The 18393-nt window shown below is 39.8% G+C and overlaps 1 protein-coding gene across 1 annotated transcript in view; it reads right to left on the bottom strand.

The window, feature by feature from the left end:
- Nucleotides 1–1017: 1017 nt before the first annotated feature.
- phip (PHIP subunit of CUL4-Ring ligase complex) overlaps nucleotides 1018–18393 on the bottom strand; it is a 30832-nt gene continuing 13456 nt past the window's right edge. The window contains exons 17-40 of the mRNA XM_088403199.1: nucleotides 18097–18322; nucleotides 17519–17689; nucleotides 16988–17171; nucleotides 16758–16860; nucleotides 16030–16167; nucleotides 15502–15599; nucleotides 14282–14489; nucleotides 14095–14205; nucleotides 13663–13770; nucleotides 12944–13068; nucleotides 12790–12872; nucleotides 12608–12719; nucleotides 11690–11751; nucleotides 11462–11617; nucleotides 10645–10765; nucleotides 10442–10567; nucleotides 9874–9949; nucleotides 9746–9805; nucleotides 9474–9626; nucleotides 8762–8914; nucleotides 7299–7510; nucleotides 7005–7231; nucleotides 6214–6363; nucleotides 1018–6091 (exon numbers count right to left, since the gene is read on the bottom strand). Of these exons, the coding sequence (XP_088259325.1) occupies nucleotides 5397–6091; nucleotides 6214–6363; nucleotides 7005–7231; nucleotides 7299–7510; nucleotides 8762–8914; nucleotides 9474–9626; nucleotides 9746–9805; nucleotides 9874–9949; nucleotides 10442–10567; nucleotides 10645–10765; nucleotides 11462–11617; nucleotides 11690–11751; nucleotides 12608–12719; nucleotides 12790–12872; nucleotides 12944–13068; nucleotides 13663–13770; nucleotides 14095–14205; nucleotides 14282–14489; nucleotides 15502–15599; nucleotides 16030–16167; nucleotides 16758–16860; nucleotides 16988–17171; nucleotides 17519–17689; nucleotides 18097–18322 (3858 nt within the window). The 3' untranslated portion in view covers nucleotides 1018–5396. The remainder of the gene's footprint in view (nucleotides 6092–6213; nucleotides 6364–7004; nucleotides 7232–7298; nucleotides 7511–8761; nucleotides 8915–9473; nucleotides 9627–9745; nucleotides 9806–9873; nucleotides 9950–10441; nucleotides 10568–10644; nucleotides 10766–11461; nucleotides 11618–11689; nucleotides 11752–12607; nucleotides 12720–12789; nucleotides 12873–12943; nucleotides 13069–13662; nucleotides 13771–14094; nucleotides 14206–14281; nucleotides 14490–15501; nucleotides 15600–16029; nucleotides 16168–16757; nucleotides 16861–16987; nucleotides 17172–17518; nucleotides 17690–18096; nucleotides 18323–18393) is intronic.

Here is an 18393-nt window from a genome sequence, read left to right as displayed (position 1 = left end):
ACAAAACAATGCTTTACATTACTACGTTGAATGGATATGGACTCGGAATATTTCGTTCACAAGAACGGAGTTTTTAAAAAATGTAGCAATTATGTATATCAAAGCAAAATACAATACTAAATACTGGAAAATAATTGCATTTAGGACACATGGCTACAAATTATACGTACACGCAAACAAACTGAGTTTAGCACGTCATTTATGCTACTTTGTCTCCCTCTATGGACTAAAAGAAGACATTGATTCAGCACAGTCAAACCGAAAAGCAATTGGAATGCTTTCTTCTATATAAGATATAGTAAGTCGTGAAAACTACAACTGTTTTCAGCTTAAGTTATTTAGTTAGTATATACAGTACTTGTAATGTATGGTGTAAACTCGGCGCATACATAAGTATAAACCATAAATAATTATCGTCCACTTTTTGAAGAAAAACTGCTCAAAGAAATATATTTAAGGTAGTAAAGCATATACGAATGTAAGAGCAGCTTTGTTTACCTTGGGTAATATAGACGTGTAAGAGCACCACATGGGGTTTTGTGTAATTGTCGCCATTTGATGTTGGACGTCCATCTTGGAATAAATCATCCCAAAGCGCCTAACCAATTCCGCAGTAGTATTCTCGGAACGAAACCGTCTACATTCATAAACGTGACAGGTTTCCTTCAAATATCGCAGTTCTGTGATCTTTAATGGCGTCGAAACCTTGGCATTAGTTAATCAAAAGACAGGTGGCAAGTGTGATTGGAGTGCAAATAGTTTTGGGGCAGTCAAATTTTATAGCTCCGTGTTGCCAAGGTAAATGGCGACCCCTACCGTTGACCGAAAGTCGGAGTTTTTCGCCAATCCAGTTTTAATGGAAAATTAATGAAAATTCATATGTGTAGGCAAAAACGGATTTTCTAGATACAGTGTATGGAAAAAAATCTTCACAAGAACAAAGCGCTGGACCTGGATGATGACATCAACATTTCGCAAACAGCGTATATAATTATGAAACGAAGTGTTAAAACCATATACAGAAACACGACTGTTTTATTTCTTAAAAAAAAAAAAGAAAAGAAAAAGTGTGCATCACCTACCAGGACAGCAGTACTTTGCCTACACACAAAATATGTACGTACATTCTAGATTTTTTTTAAACGTTATATCATTATTTATATATTTATATGTATAAAAAAAATCAAAACCAACCAAGACGTGTGAAAACACAAGTTTCTCCCTTCATGCTGCGCTCTCGTTGTTTACATTTAAATGATCACATGCCACACCTTTACTTAAATTCCCACTGTTTCATCCTTTTAAGGCTCCTGGAGATTATTTCAAATGTTAGGACGGTTGCAAAGAATAGAAAGATTATCCGTTCAGGATATTTAGGAAGAAAATAAAATAGTTGCAAGGTCTAATTTAGGACAAAAAAAAAATCAAATGACACATTCTCAAAGTGAGGCAGCAATGAGTTGATTCCATAAAATCAAAATTATGATGGTGTTGTAGTAGGTAATCACGTCAGCCACACATTTGAGGGAACCTGATTTTCTGATCAAATATACAGTAGAACCTCCAAGTTCCAATAAATGTACGACCCAAAATAAGTTTACTTTTTTTGGAAGAACGTACTTTTTAATGTATTCTGAAAATGTGTTTTTCATTGTTTAAAATAACTCCATTTATTTTCTTTTTTTTCCAATTTATCTCAATTAAGAAATACAAATTTTTGTATTTGAATCATTAAAATTGTTAGCAAAATTCTAATGTTGACATAAAAACACAACACGTGTCCATCCAGTTTATTAGCATGCATCCTAATTGATTAGTGAACTTAAAAAAAAAGATAAAAATATTCAGCTTTATATCTGAAATCTGATCATGTTGAGCTTGCCCCCTAAAATTCATTTTGATTCTTCCTCCATAGGTAGGTGGATGAAAACAATAAACTGTTGAAATTTTAACTTTTCCGGGGAAAGGGGGTGCTTTTTAAATACTTTTGTATTGTAAGAATAAACTCCACAGGCTTATTTAAAATGCCACCACAGTAGTGATGTTAGCCAATAAAATACTGTAATGTATGATCATAGACAAGAAACGGAACTTACTACACTCTACAGCGTCAAGAGTGAGGTGGCCCGTCCTGGCTGCTCAGTTTCAATACAGCAAGTGTAAAACCACCATAAGAATAAGGATGGTAACTTTTATAATGTTAACGTGAGGTGACTCACCTTCTCCCTTGTAGTCATCCTTGACAGCAGCATTTATTTATTTTATACCTGCAACACTGTGGGCCTTTTTTTCAGCGCTACAGCACACATTTGCTTAAAAGCAGCCATGCTATCGCCACACGTTGAGACTTTTAATCCTCCTATGCTTTTGCGCCTTTTTTTCAGTAATGTGCATGCACTTATGGACAACCATGAGGCACTCTAAAGTAGCTAAATTTGATTTTCGATGAGGTTGGAAGTTCTGATGAATTGTATTAAGGCTTGTTTTATATATTTTATATATAAAAAAATGGGACATTTGGAGGTTCTCCTGTATGTGTCATGCAATGTGACACTTTGGAGCACAACGGCATATAACAACAATCCCAGGGCCTATTAATCAAAACGTCAGAGTACACATTATCAATGCACAAGTGTGTCCAAAGTATCAATAATCTGACAGTTGACAAATCATGAATGGAGGTTATGTTAGGGAAGAGAACGACATTTTGATTGGTGAGAATCCAGCCTGGCCTGGTCCGAAAACTAAACAACTTCCTTAAAAAGGTCCCGACAGGATTCATCAAGGCACACCAGCACAGACCATGAATACGACGACACTTGCCGATTTTACCTAATTTGCTTTAAAACTATGTGTGTCTGGTCAAAACACTTAAAACATACAGTAAAAAGCACATTGGGAAGAAGTTGCGTAACATAATTGCATGTAGCTACAGCGTTGGTTACATGGTATGAGTCATATTATATAATAAATATACAGCATACACACACACACACCTCCCCCTCATACATACACATGCATCCAAGACATAAAGGCACATTGCTTATGCTGTATGACGTATACATAACCTCTTTCACCCATAACACACACACACACACACACAAAGCATAAAGTAACCAACAATACCAGTAAAAAGGTACATTTGGTTGTTCAGCACACACATCCATGTTGTCCATGTCTAATGAAAACTATGTATTTACAGTGATCTTTTACTGTGATTTTTTTCTCATTTTAGTGAGATGTGATCTTCAGAAAATGATGGTTTTGAAGAAATGTTTGTAAATATTTAGTACTTATTTCTTTTCCAGATTGAACAGGGATACAGACGCATTGAGGTTGTCCACTGAAAAGCATACGTCTCCAAAAGGTGTGCTGCTTTCTGAAAAATCAATCAAAATAGTTTTGAGATGAAAGACACAGAGATATTACTTTTTTTGACTGCAACATTTTTGATTTCTTGCAGGGAAAAAAAAAGAAGTCAACAGTGCAACTTAATAAAATCACAGTTGCAAAAATACCATATAGGTTTTTCATTGGACGACAATGCACGCACGCGTGCACACTATAAACCGTTGCATCCCTATGATAATCTTCTTATGAAATAAATGAAATATTAAAGCAATTAAAATTAAGGGGATAAAAAAAAAAAATAGCTTATTCGGAAATACATCATTTTCATTGGACAACACACACACTCAAATTAGGGCTGCACAATTAATCGATTTTTAATGGCAGTCGCGATATTGGCTGCCACAATTAATTAAGATGATCCTTGGCGATATAAACATTTAAAAAGCCGGCTAACAACATGTCAAATAAAACATTTTGCCATCCAACCACCAGGCGGCAATGTTTCGCACTGCTGGCATGTCAAAAGCATATGCTTTCTCAACCTAATGTATTAGTAATGTGAAACGGTGTTGATTTTCCCACGTGATTCCTAATACTGTATTTATAGTGACAGCTTTCAATTGAGACCCATATTGAAAAATCCGATTGGCAGCAAAATTGAAGAGATTCGGTTTGAAATGACCAAAAATGGCATTTTGTCTGCTAATTGATTAAAATCTGCTTAAAAGTACATAATGTGCTTGGTTCTAAGTAGGCTTCTTTTTGTTTCATTGGTTTGCTTTCAGCAAGTAAGTTAGCTGTGTTGTCCTGTGTGCCAAGTTTTTGCCATGTATTGGGTGATTTTTCATTATTATTTTTATTATTATTTGTTGGTATCAAGCGTTGTTTATATACTGCTTGGTTAAAAAAGGGCAATAAATATTAGTTTGACCAAACATGATGAATAATTGTGATTTCAATATTGACCAAAATAATCAAGATTATTATTTTGGCCATAATCGTGCAGCCCCAACTCATATTGCTGGGATAAAAAAATAAAATGTAGAAAACCTTTCGTCATGGATAGAGATGAATGAATCACATATATATTCCATAATGTTGTTGTCCACTGTAAAGCATTCTATCAGGAAAAAAAAAAAACATTTTGGCTAAAAAGCTGAGAAGAGAAAGACAAAGGGTGGTGTAGATTTTTTGGCCACAAAAACATGGAGCTTCATGCTTTTCATTGGACAGCAACACTTAAGACTTCCAGCAGAGGGCGAAGCATCATGTACAAATGTATAAAAAACAACCAAAAAAGAAGGGAAAGGGGGGCGTCTTGGAGGGTTGTAGAAAAATGTCTGGTGGAGGGGCGAAATGTTCAAGTAGGTGTCTTTGTCCCCGCCCACACACCAGAGATGGTGTAGTTCCATAAAGCAAGCGCTCATCCTGCGACTTTTCGTTCAAGTACTCAGACAAAGGGGGTAGGAGGGGGTCCAACATGGACCAATACTTGAGGGAGAGAGGGAGCACAGCTTGGATTAGCAGCAGCTGGGCCAATGAGCATGTGGGTGCAGCCCCTTGCACACAGTGTGTGTGAAAAAAAAAAAAAACTTTTATTGGAATTTTTTTTTAAAAAAAAACAAAACAAAAAAAAATCTAAATGGTGTTTCTCCAAATTGTTTTTCATTTTGATTTGGTGAAATAAAAGGCAAATGTCCAAAATCATAATTTCAACTTGTGAAAAATTTTCAGGTTTTGCTATTTCTATCTCAGAAATAGTCAGAAAAATTATCCCTCCGCTTTTTTTTTGTGTGTTCATTAATTATTTTTTTTATTTAATTAATTTATTTTTAACACCCATAAGAATCATTTTTTGCTGAAAAGACATTTAAATTAGAAGTATTTTGTCCCATAACATTTCCTGTCTGAAAATGTAAAATCCAAAACTGTGTCTTTTTAAAAAATTGCATTCTTCAAGGTTCTTCAGTTCCACAGAAAACAGCTAGCTTTGATAGGCAGTGTGAAAGGGGCTTGTGTGTGTGTGTGTGTGTGTGCGTGCGGAGCTACCAGCCAATCAGGTTGGCCTTGGCCTTCTCTGTCAGCTTGCGTACACGTCCCTTGGAGGAGGTTCCGAAAGTGATGGAGGAGTCCTCAAAGAGCAGCTGCCTCTGCTCCTCCTCAGAGTCATCCTCCACATACCAGGCTGAGCGTCGCCCCTGGTTACGGGTGCGCATCGAGCCGCCCGCCTCGTCCTCTTCGTCCCCCTCCTCTCGGTGCTCCGTCGCCCCATCCCTCCGAGTGCCTCTTTGCGTCCGTGGCATAGACGTGATGTCCTCGTGCACTCTACGGCTGCTCCTCCTCAGCGGCGAAAGTTCAAGGGTCTCCGAGTTGGGGGGAGGAGGAGGGGGAGGAAGAGGAGGCGGCGGTGATACCTCCTCAGTTCTGTGGGACCGTGGCCGGCCCCTCTTTTTCGGCGTGCTAGAGTCTGACGCGAGCGGCGCCGAAGCGCCTTCGTCGCCGGTGGACTGGTCGAGCTCGTCGTCAGGAGCGGGGCTGGAGGGGTCCGCCTTGCTCTTCCTGCTTCGTTTCTTGCCCGGGGGGCGACCGCGCCTCCTGGATGGGCTAGCCGGGTCTGCCGGAGGGCTCTCTGGCGGGTACGTTCGGGATTTGCGACCCTTCCTTCCTGCTCCGGCGGTCACGTGACCGCCGTGACCGTTCAGGTGGGCTGTACTCTGGGATGGGGGACTTTCAGGAGACCCTGACACATGAAGGGCATGTTTAGGACAGTCAAAATTCCAAATTTTGGTGTTGTTTGGATATAAACAAAAATAATGAATGCAGGAAAAAAAATGAATCAAATGATCCTCATACAGACATTACCTGATCTTTGTCTCACAGGCGTTCTGGGTTTCCGCCGCGTGCTTCCCAGCCCGGCACCTTCCGCGGCCGAAGAGGGTGTTGTCCTCTCAGTTGTTGAAGGCGGCGGGGAGGTGGAGACCACGTTGTGTGTTCTCAATGAACGAATTGATTCTAGGGTGGAGAAAAGATTTCAAGACATACGTATGGAAACATTGTTTTTTAAAACGGTTGCATCTCAATTTTTTTCCCCAAAAAACGTTTTCAGAAAATGGATTTTCAGAATAGATTCAGAAAGATTTTTTACATACTTCTTTGGACAAAATAGAAAACAATGTTGGAAAGACTGGTGGCAGCAAAAAGGCTGATTTCTTTCAATACAGCTGCCTGATTTTAAATTGTAAAAAAGATCAGCTTTTTTCTTTCTTGTCTTTTTGTTAAGAATCTAATTAAAAGCATAAGACATTTTTTTATTATTATTGGGGGTTATACCAAATGCTACCCACAAAGTTGAGAATTACCATTATAGATTTGTTAATAATTTTATTAGCATTTTTTTTTCCTGGAACCTAATCTAAACTGCTGTTAAACATTATTGAGCTTTGGTCAAAGCCCCTAAAATGTCACAAATGTATTATTTGGACAAAAATAACAATCTAATTTGCATATAATATTTGACAGATTTTATGATTATGAATTATTTTACGAATTAATGAAATGGGCTTTCTACAGATGTGCCGATTTTTTTCCCCAAAAGAAAGTTATACAAAAAAAAAACAAAAAAAGAAAAAGCAATTAATTGTAGGCAAGCTTACCTGCGGGGCTGGCATTTGGCGCAGATACTGACGAGGGCGGCGAGTGCCCAAAATGTTTTGCAGCCCTGCGTGTGCGCCCAGTTGCCGGCGTGTCCGTTCTGCCATTAAGCAGCGGAGGCGTGTGCTTTGGCGGGAGGTTCTGTCTCAAGGAAGAGGGCCGGGAGGGAGGCGGAGAAGGCTCCCGCCTGCTGCTTACTCGGGACGAGACACGCCTCTTCCTCTCTGGGCTAAGAACAAAGGGCAGGTCACAAGTTGTTTCATAAACTGGAGGACAAGCAGGTTTTGGCGTTATACCTGGATGCCGCGCTGCTGGGAGGAGATTCGCTGCGGCGTCGCCTCTTGACCTGCCGCGTTGGTCGCTGGTCGGGGGTAGTGTGTCGGGCGTGGCGCTCGGCACTCCGTCGGGTCAGTTTGTCAGTCAAGCCGTGAATGGCCTGGTAGTCAGCCAGGATGGAGCTCATGTGTTCCTCGAAGAGCGCAGAGAGCCTCAAACTCATGCTGTAGATCTTGGGTTTGTGGAAATGAAAATGTTATTACTTTGCATTTTTAAAATAGGACTAAATTACACTTTCTCCGATGAAAAATGTACTACGGCACCATTTTATTTTGTTCAACTCTTCGCACTTGACTACACTCCTTGCAAAGATGTTTTATGACCAAAAATTTTGGTTGGGGCATTTTCCTTCTATTGAATGTTGCATTTCAATCTATTTATTTTCGTTCCTATTATGTGTTCTATACAAAATATGTATTTTATGAACAAATGGAAAAAAAGCAGTGAAAATGTCATGCAAGTCTAGGATAAATGCTATGTTGGGATACAGGGGATCAAAAAGGAAGTTATTTTATTTTCATACATCCATCCATTTTCTATAGCCGCTAATCCTCAAAAGGGTCACAGGCTGGTCAGCACACATAGCAAAATTCTAGACATAATTGGCACAACTGTTTTTAAGATACAGAACAAGAATTGACCTGTCCGGCCCACTTGAGGATAGATTTTCCTCCATGCGGCCCAATGTCTAAAATGAGCTTGATAACCCTGCTATAGATGCTGCGCTAAACTTTGGAAACAGGCATACTACAACATTTCAGCGTAATTCAATTACTTTTTTTAGTGTCCTAAATTGGCAATTGAACAAGATATATAAAATATTGGGAAATAGAATTAAGAGGAGATGTCGCAGTCATTGCAACATGCTTTTAAAAGAAGCGCTTCAAAATAAAAGTGTGACAAAAGCATTTGTGTCCATACATTATTTGGTATGGTAAGGTTTATTTTGAAGCGTTGGCTGGCCTTCTTATCTCATCTGGCTGCATGTTTTACTTCTTGCAGCGCATTCTCCTTTGTATCCAACTGCACTTGTGGCATAAGACCCCCCCCCCCCCCCCATAGAAATATTGTTATACTTATTTAGACATTTCAAAAGTACAAGGTTATGTTGTTTATATTTCATAAAAGCATAATTTTCCATGTAGCATTAACATAATTAATACATTTGGAAACAAAATTTTGCACTGGCTGTTGACTGAAAATGACATCACATGTCAATGCTCAGGTAAGACCAATCACAGTTTACCATTTTTCTAGGTTTGGTCATGTGACATTTGCAAGTTGACTAGTTGTTACCTGAGCCTTGAGCAAACGTGATATCATTTTTAGTCAACAGCAAAAGTCCAAAATGTGTTTTTAACGATATTAAATGTCATTAAAACTGTAATGACCTGTCATGTGTGTGTGTGTGTGCTTCTCTCACCCTAGACTTCTTACTGGGTGTGTACGCTTTGGAGTTGCTGAAGATGAGGCGCACATCCTTGCTGAGCTGGATGGGCGTCTGGTATTTGCCTGTAGTCAGTGTGTTGAGAACAGTGCCAAAGTCCATCGGGGAGTCTACGATCTGGAGGTAATCCTGGAACAATTACGATGGATGAATAATTACTAAATGACTGGCAGTTATCAATAATAATAAGACCGGAGAAAAGGCAAGACTGAGTCAAAAACAATCTTTTGCAAAAGAGGGAGAGAGCACAAAGGTCTTCCAGTGATCTCGTGCTCATTTAAAACAGAACACCAAAAAAAATAAAATAAAGCACGTATGTATTTCACACACTTAAGTAAGAAAATAAACAGTTTTTGCCAGCAAGAGAAAATCAGACACGCTGTCATGTGCTTACCTCAGAAAGTGGGGCAAATGGTAAATGGAGTGGACATATTCTACATCATATGGTGCTCAAAGAGTTTTACAAAGGCTCACATTCACCCATTCACACACATATTCATACACCAATGGAGGCTGCTGCCGCGCAAGGTGCTGGGAGCAAATTAGGGTTCACTGTCGTGCTAAAGGACATGTGCTTTAAAGGACCTGTGCAAGATTACTTAATGTACGATTTTACAAAGCCTCATTTGGTTATCTAGCCATAATTTGATACCCTGTATAGATAATATCAAGCAAAGTGTGTACATACCGGATATTCCTGCAGGTCCACAGGTTCTCTGAAGGGCTCAGAGTCCTCACACTGGAAGATGAGGTCCAGCAACTCCTTACAGCGTCTTCTCCATGCTTGAGGGTCATACGAGAGCGGTTGTGTGCGCAGGCGCCGCCTTGTTGAACGCCGCTCCTGCGCAGGACATCGGCATTACAATGAGACAAAGGTTTTTATTTTATTTTCATTTTATTTTCAGTCACTCGAACGTTTGTTTACATTACATGATGAATTGTATGCATAATTTACTACACCTTGTGGTTTTGCGCGGAAGTTCCTGGTCGACTAGTGTCCTCTTCATCCTCCTCCTCATCCTACGCGGAGACAACAAAACATGTTTATATACTAAATTAGTGTTTTATTGATGCTTTGAGGAACTCACCTCGTCTTCAGAGTCCGAAAATGTTGCTTTTTTCAGGGTTTTGTAGAGTGGCATTATGTCTGTCAGACTTTGGTCTCTGAGAATGGAATAACAAACATTCAACAGTTCCAGGCAAATGTCTTGGTACTCAATGGGCATTATGAGATAAAAGCGCATTAAGTACACCAAATATACAATAATGTATTCACTGCTAGCGCAATAAAAATAGAATAGGCAGTGAATGAATAAAATGTTTAAAAATTACTTCATTAAAACACTACACTATCCAGGGAAGAGTCACCAGAGATCACGGAACGGCAGGAAGGATTTTAGACTGAAACAATAGAGGAAAAACTTGTGTGTTAGTAAAGATAAAGTTGTTTTGCAACTTCAGCCCAATCCTCGGTGTGGCTTATTTACATAAAAGTTAGCGTATCACATATGATTTAGGATGAGAGCTAAAATCCTTCCTGCCGATTGGCTCTCCAGTGGTCTTCAAAAGTACAAAAGCCTGGGTGCATTATAGTGTGAAAATACCAATTATAAGTTAACCATGTGAGCGAAAGAAGCTTCTGGACACTTGACTCACTTAATGAACTGCAGTATGAGGTCAGAGACGAACTTGGCAGTGGTGACAATGAAGGAGCCCGGCTCATTAAATGTTTGTGCGTTGTGTTCCACGTAGCGAACTTCCCACATCAGTGACGACAGTCGTCTAAAGTGAACCGAAGTGTGCATACATGATAATCCATCAATTAATCCTGTCACATACACGAGCTTGCATTCAGATACCTGTAAAAGCGGTTGACCAGCCTTTGGCGAATGGTGCTGAGGTCTGTGACGTAAGCCACCACCGTGCAGTAAGAGGGGTACGCTTGAAGGTCCACCGGGAAAGCAAATGGCGCCGCAATGTCTTAAAACAAACAAAAACATGATGTGTTAAACTAGAAAAGGGGTCTGCAACCCAAAGCTGAAGAGCTGCATGTGAGCTGCACAATTAGAAAAAAAAAAAGGCAGCATGGAAACTACAACAATCTTTTAATGATGTTTTACGTAGATGTAGTATGATAATTGATCTACAAAAAAAAAAAAAAAAACCTTTTTGTGGCTATATACTTAACCTAACAGATAGTCCAGCGTTGCCTTTATTTGGTATTTACCACCATGTTTGACCTTTTTATAACAGATCGTATTTTACTGAACTCCCCCAATATGGTTTGTTCAATTATCTTGTGTATGGAGGTGTGGCAGTTAAGGAAACAGATGGATGGATGAACGAGTGTGGATAGACGAACAGGTATAGAAAGCTTTTTATTCCTTTGCACGCTTTTGTTGTGACAATGCTTTGTTAGCGAATAAAAAATATGCTGTTTTTTGAGGGTTGAAGCTGGGTGTTAGCAGCTCTACTTATTTTTAATGTCTATAGCGTGAAACTCTGGAGTGTCTTTGTGTAATCTGAACTGAAGCTGAATCTTTACTGCACCATCACACAGTGAAGGTAAAGCAATAATCCAGCCACTTTGTCATGAAGATGACCTCACCATACTGACAGGTTTACAAGAAGCAATGCTAGATGAGACCCATTATGATGACGGTGATGATGTCCTACCCAGAGTGCAGAGCTGGTCGATGGCTTTGATGATTCGCTCACACTCATCGGCGCGCGTGCGGCATCCCCATTCGCCGTCAAGCGGCACATACAGAAGCTCGCGATGCTCCTCCTCTGTGAGTGGGACACTCGTCCCCAACTCATCCGGGAAGGACGCTGAAGAACAAAGACGCACTTTGGAGAAAGCGGGATTTAACAAAAAGCTTGCTGTGTGTTACAAAGACTCACCCTCGTCAGGAATTAGCTCCATATCCCATGGACTCATCTTCTCTGTGTCGCCATTATCCCAGCTGAATCAACAGAAGAAGTGTTAGCAATAATTGTTTGCTTTGAAGATTTTAAAATATATTTCTAGGAATCTATCCCATTCCATGTCCCATTTCACATTGTGAACATCCTTTTTCAGATGGGTACCACTAAATTAATTCCTTTTTAAGTTGACATGTGTTTATACAATATTTGGCAAAATTGTAATTTTCTAAAATTGTAAACATCAAAAAGACGAGTATGTGCAGGTGCTTCCATAGGTTTGCATACCTAAGGGGTAAGTAAACTTAAGAAAAGTAGGCTAACACTATGGCTAATATCCAATTACATACTGGTATAAAAAGACTGAAATCCAGATTTAATTCATAACGAAGCCTTAATTTTGGGGTCATTCTGGTATTTTCAATGTTATCGTGTATATGATGTGCCAACACTTTGGCAAAAATGTAAAAACTATAGCCTCTCATCTTCCTAAATTCTTCATATTTTCTTGTGTTTATATCCGTAAGTTATCCGTAAGTGTTTCAGATTCCCCGTTTCAGATTGAGAGCCGTCGGAGAACGCTCTGGAGAAGTCGGCCAAAATCCCTGCCAAACTTGAAGAACTATTGAAAATGTCTTATCTCTGTAATTGAAAACAAAGGTTTCTGCACCAAAAGTTGAGTTCTGCTTGTCTGATGTATCAAATACTGGATTTTTGTTTTAGATTCTGCACCTCATAGTTGAAGAATACTTTGATACAAATTACAGACCTCTACCTTCTTTCTAAGAGGGGGAAAAAAAAAAAATCAACAGTGTATCATATAGTTGTTCTCCCCGGTGTACTATGTGCTAACACTCTTCATTGCGCACAATAGCAATATAACTGCGTGATGTTTACCAGACGTTGTAACATAGAAACAGGCTGTCTGGATACTGCTGCTGGTAGGGCTCGTGACTCTCGATTGTGCCGAACCACCAGGCATCGTCGATCACCGAGCGAAACCTGTCACCTGCATGCAGGAGATCACACCTGAAGTGCATCCGTTTCACTACAACAATACACTATGATGATAACCTTACCGATAGTCCACTGGCGCTTCCTGGCATTGTCAAACTGCTGCCGCAGGACTAGGAAGTCGATGACATCTGGCATGTCATGGTACCTGTGAAAAGGTATGACGTAATTTAGTAAAAACAAAAGTGGCAGGATTAGAAAGGCAGCTCAGATCATTACTTCATGGAGAACGACCCTCCAGTCAGTTTGCCGGTGTCTGGGTCCAGGAAAGCCAGCTTTAAGCAGCATAATGTGGGCAGGCCCACTTCATACTTAATCCCCACAATCTTCATCAGTTCCTGCTCCTGGCAGGAACAAAAGCAAAAACACACACATTATACATGAAGTTACCATTTGTATGTCCAGTAAATCTGATCTTATCATACGGTATTTGTGTCCTTGTTAAATGACTCTTCAAACAGTAAGTTTCTTCTTAGTGAGATTTTGTTAGTTGACAGTCTTGTTCCCCTCGCAAAGCTTGACATTTTATATACTTGGCTAGGTGCCTCTGTTTTAGTTGCTGAAAAAAGTTCGTTGGGCTTCTGCAATTTTTTGCAACGGGCTTCGGATAAACGATGCAGCGGTACTTGCTGCAAGTCTGTCGCCGCAAACTCAAACGACTCCCAAACCACTGAAGAAGCCGTACCTGTTTTTTAGAGACTAACGATTCAATTTCTTTAACAATTGCCATGTAGCACTAGCCTTCTGGTTGGCATTGAGTGTGAAGGAAACAAGAGCAATGGGGAAGCTCATGAGAGGAAAACGTACTGCAGGAAACAGGGGAGGAAAATATTGTTTATGGTATTTTGAAAATCTTCAGTAACGAAAAATTAGAATTAGTCAAAAAAAAAAATTGATATAATGGCCATGCCTGGTTGCTAGTTTCTCGCTACACTTACCCGTAGCTCCATCTTGTGCCAGGGTTGCTTCTTAGGGTTGATGCTGTAAATCTTCTTTTGTTTGGCCATCTCCACATACGCCTCATGGCCCTGACGGAAATAGTACAACTGGACACACAAACATACACAGTATTACACACGACAATAAAACAAGATTACAAGTAAACACTCCCTAACATGAGAAAATGGTTTCTAACTGTAGTCAACCATACAGGAAATGTTACATTACTTATTAAACGGTATGAACAAGTTGAATTTCTCCCTCTCCATTGCTGTCGGCTGCCATATTCATTTGAATATTTAAATGTCCCATGGTGACTATGAGGAAACGCAAATGTGCCTTGCTGAATTAGTAATTGTGCAAACTAGCTAAACACAGAGCCATATTACAAATATCCAAAGCACCTGCTGTATTATTGTATTTTAAAATACCTCATCTCCCATCTGTGGGATATAAGGACATCTACGAGGAACCAAGTCTGTAATCCAGGAAGAGGGAAGCCACTCCTCCAAAGTCAGCCCTTGCTCCTGAAGCTCGGCCCTCTGCCAGACAACATACTATCAAATCAGATATCACATGATGGTGAACTTTCTTTTTTTTTTTTTTTAATTGACAAACCTTCCGCTTCTCCTTTGGCTTCTTCGTCTTTGGTATTGTGCCGTCCTTGTCAGCTTTCTCCTTCTTGCGTTCTTTTTTGGGGTCACGCTTCTTGTCGCCGTCCTCTTCTGAGCTGCTGCTCTTCTTCTTCACTTTCACGCTTTTCTTGGGCGGCTCCAAATTGATGCCTGCATCAGCTGTCCAGTCTGAGTAGTCACTGGAGTAGTCGCTGTGAAGACAAAACAAGAATGTAAATATAAAGGATGTCTTCATTTGCGTATACTGTATTACAGTGCTTCACAGCCATAAATATGACAAAATCTGAACGAACGCTGATTAATAGCGTTATATCTTTAAAATAGATCTGCTGAGGATTGCAGTTTTGGTACTAGGAGAAATTGAGAAAATCCAAAAGTAGAGAAACAGACAAACATGTTTTGGATCATGTCATTGTTACGTTTTTTGTTGTTGGGTTTTTTTTTTTGAGCCTCAAAATTTGTACCGTAATCCCCTAAATATAAGATGCACCTGTGTATAAAGTGAAACCTTAATTTGGGGGGCAAATTCTGGTATTTTCTATGTTATCATGTATAAGATGCGCCAAGACTTTGGCAACAATGTCAAAACTATAGGAGAATAGTACAAGTCTCATCTTGTTTCAGACTTCCCACATTGTGAGCCGTCAGAGAACACCTCACCAGTGTAACTTTGAATGTGCTGGAAGCAGTTGTTTTTCCTTTTCCTAGCAACGCAGCTCAAGTTCATCTTACCATAAATACCCATCTTTGTTTCACCAGGTTAATGATTGTGTGTATAGGTTAAAAGACCACACTTAACAAATTAGTCTAGTGTAATGCCTTTCCGTATTCTCCAACCAGAGCACTCGGCTGCTTACCTTGCCACTCTTAATTGAATCAGAGACATTATAACATTTACATGATCCTCTCTGTTTTAATAATATTCCTGTATGTGAACTGATGGTCTTGGCCAGTGGTTCAGTCTGCTGAAAATAGTGGCGTAAAAACATATAAAAAGTCACATCTGTGCATCAAACCTTGGCTTATGGGGCTGACAGATCAATCTTTCTCGAATGTTGTCGAACAATAAAAAAAAAAAAAAAAAAACACATTTTTAAGTTAACGTTTATAGGATTTAGCCATACTTTCAGCGTTCAATTTTGGGAAACACAAGTGCGTCTTGTATTTGAGGAATTATGGTATTTTAAAAAAATAATAGAATACCTTGAACTGCTGTGATCATCAGGCCACGGCTCTTTTTGCTCCTCGTCTTTTTCTTCCTCAGACGAGTGTCCGTTGATCTGCCGCACTTCTGTCTCGCCCTTATAACACACATTAAGACAGTTGATACAATCTGCCTTTTTTCCTCTTAATGCTAGCGTATCGAATAGAGACTTGGTATTGACGGATGGTTAAAATCATGTGACTAACGGACACAATAAAATGATCAGGAAATCCCTAGTTGAAAGAAAAAAGAAAGAGAAAAAAAAGAAGAAAAAAAAACAAAGTCTAGCAAAAAAAAAAGTACTTCAATATTGTGTAGTTGAGCATTTTCATTCAAAGATTTAGAGATTTATTTGACCTGAAAGACCATATGAGTGACTCCATAGGTGCTGCTGTTTTGTTTAGAAAGAGATTTAAACTCTTAATTCGTCATATAAAAACTAAAATAAAAGTAAAGAGAGCATTTAAAGTTAATTGGCATTCAGCCTTTATTTAAGAAAAACTGGTACGTGCATAAATGTGCTCTACCTCTGAGAGGCTGTCATCGTCGTCTGCCGCCTCGGCACTCTGGCGGCTAGTTTCCTCCACGGCTGCCCGAGTCTGGTAACCATGGTTACCCTGACTCCTCCTCCCCTCGTCAGCCATGCCCTCCGAAGTGGGATGAACCTGTGAACAAAGAATTAGCAAGAATGACGGCTTTGTTACTCATTCCATTAAAAAAACATTAATGGTATAATAATGAGGTCAGGTAAAATGAGGCTAGAGAGACTGTGATCAAGGTTGAGTGTCACTTTCTATTACAGTCACCAAGGAGATCTTGTTGTTATATTGGATTCAGACATAGTTTTTTTTTAAACATTTCGGAGTAGGTGTTGCTTATGCAAAGTCCACTCCAAAGGAAAGACATTTTAGTGGAACTTGGGAAAAACAAAAATGCATGGTTGCAGGTTGCTAAAAGTAAAATTTCCATTACATATTAGATACAATGATTAAAGTTTATACATAATTACGCTTCTATACATGCTCATTAAGGCATTCTGGAATTTATTAAAATCCTTCCCGTTGTTGATCCTTTTGTAATGTCTAATCTTTTGTTAGACACCCTATTTCAGAGGTATTTACGCAACTGTTATGTTCAACATATTATAATCTGAATAAGCATTTTTTTCTATACATATGAGGGTTTAGAATTTGATGAGCATTCAAATGAACACAGTTGAGCTTTTGTTAATTACACTTAAACTAAAAGGTCGTACTCTGCTCTCCTTGGGCAGAGAGTGGATGGTTCGTCTCCGGCGTTCCGACTGGTAAATGTTGATTTCCTCCTCTCCTTTTGCTTCTCGCCAGTTGACCTGTTTCCTATATGACCAAAACACACCCACAGTCAGCAGACAAGCTTGCACATCAAACATCCCTGGAACAACAAAGTGGAGAATAAATCCCAATGAGGCTAAATATGTTAAGACGTTGTCACTATTGCACTCACCTGACGGAAGCATCCTCAAGCTCAGGTACCAACACCCGGCGACTCCACGCCACCAAATCTCCTTCGGTGGCCATCTGGCTGCGTGGGGCATTGCTGTGCATCTGGCGCACACCCTCAATTTGCCCGCTCCGACGAAGGCCGACATTGGGCGGTGAGTGCACCTCTGTCGGAGAACCCACAGATCCTGAATGATAAGAAAGACCCATCAGTTGAATTTTGTGATTGTTGTCAATGTGGTGTGCTGCAGTCAGGTTGTTGTCAATTTTGGAGGAAAATTAGAAACCTGGTTTGTAGATGAGCAGCCTTTACGATTACGTAATTTTTAACATTTTTAAGTCTTGGAGGGGGTTAAAGGATAAAGGCAATTATTAAAATGTGTGTATTTATTAGTTAATTGCAAATGCTATGCATGTTCTCATGCTTTCAGTCCCGGGGTTGCATGCATTCTATTTTCATGCAAAAGTTAATAATACAGGTAATAATACAGGTAATTAAGTTTTGTAACTAATTCACAATTAATTGGTACTATACCTCTGTTGATTCGGGTGCTTGCAGTTAGAGAAGCCGCTGCAGCAGTCGCAGTAGCAACAGGTGTGTCATTGGAGCCCAGCCTCTGGTCCTGTTCTTGTTGTAATCTCTGAATCATGGTATCCAGAGGACTGGGGCCATCCACTGCTTGCTCACTGACCACTTGGTTTAAGCCTGGTAAATAAAAAAAAATAAATATTTGAGAATGAATGTGGAATCTAATCATTAGCTCTTTATCGTTTAATTATCTCTTAATTATGTGCAGACAAAGCATCAAGTGGCATGTTAATTGACATTTGAGTGTAGTTGCTCTTCTAGAAGTATCTTGTTAAGCATATAAAAAGAGGGATAATGTTCTTGTCTTGGCAGATGATTACGATAATGCTCAGTCTAAATGGAAATGCACAGTAGACAAGCATATTAAAGATGTGGGTGGATGGGGTTAATGAAGTAAGTATTGGTTGTAAAAAATATGTACCTCAGAATTATTAGAGTTATTATATATAATGATTTTATTCTATTTTAAGGTTGTTACGACAACAAAACAACACATAGGCGTGTTAATGACATCACATTTATACCAGAGGAGGTGACCCCCATCTGCGGGATGAGCTGCTCGTCCCGGCAGCCCTCCCGACCAGGCACCAGCCGCTGATATCGGGGCGGGTGGGGGTTTCCGTCCACGTCTACCAGGAAGGGGGGCGGCATGAGGTGAGGCGCCTGCTGGGTCTGCTCGTCCAACACGTAGTTGTTGGCATCGCGTATTAAGGGCCGGTAATCGGTGTGGAAGAACATCTGGTCGGCAATCTGGAATATGGCAGATCAATAGTCAGATAACATCATTGTGTGTGTACTATGTGTGTGTGTGTACGCGTGAC

Source organism: Hippichthys cyanospilos, chromosome 20 (assembly GCF_059441005.1).
Source record: "Hippichthys cyanospilos isolate Australia breed blue-spotted pipefish chromosome 20, RoL_Hcya_1.0, whole genome shotgun sequence".
Classification (NCBI taxonomy): domain Eukaryota; kingdom Metazoa; phylum Chordata; class Actinopteri; order Syngnathiformes; family Syngnathidae; genus Hippichthys; species Hippichthys cyanospilos.
The sequence above is the reverse complement of the archived record's forward strand: the minus strand, read 5'-3'. Positions and strand labels throughout refer to the sequence as shown.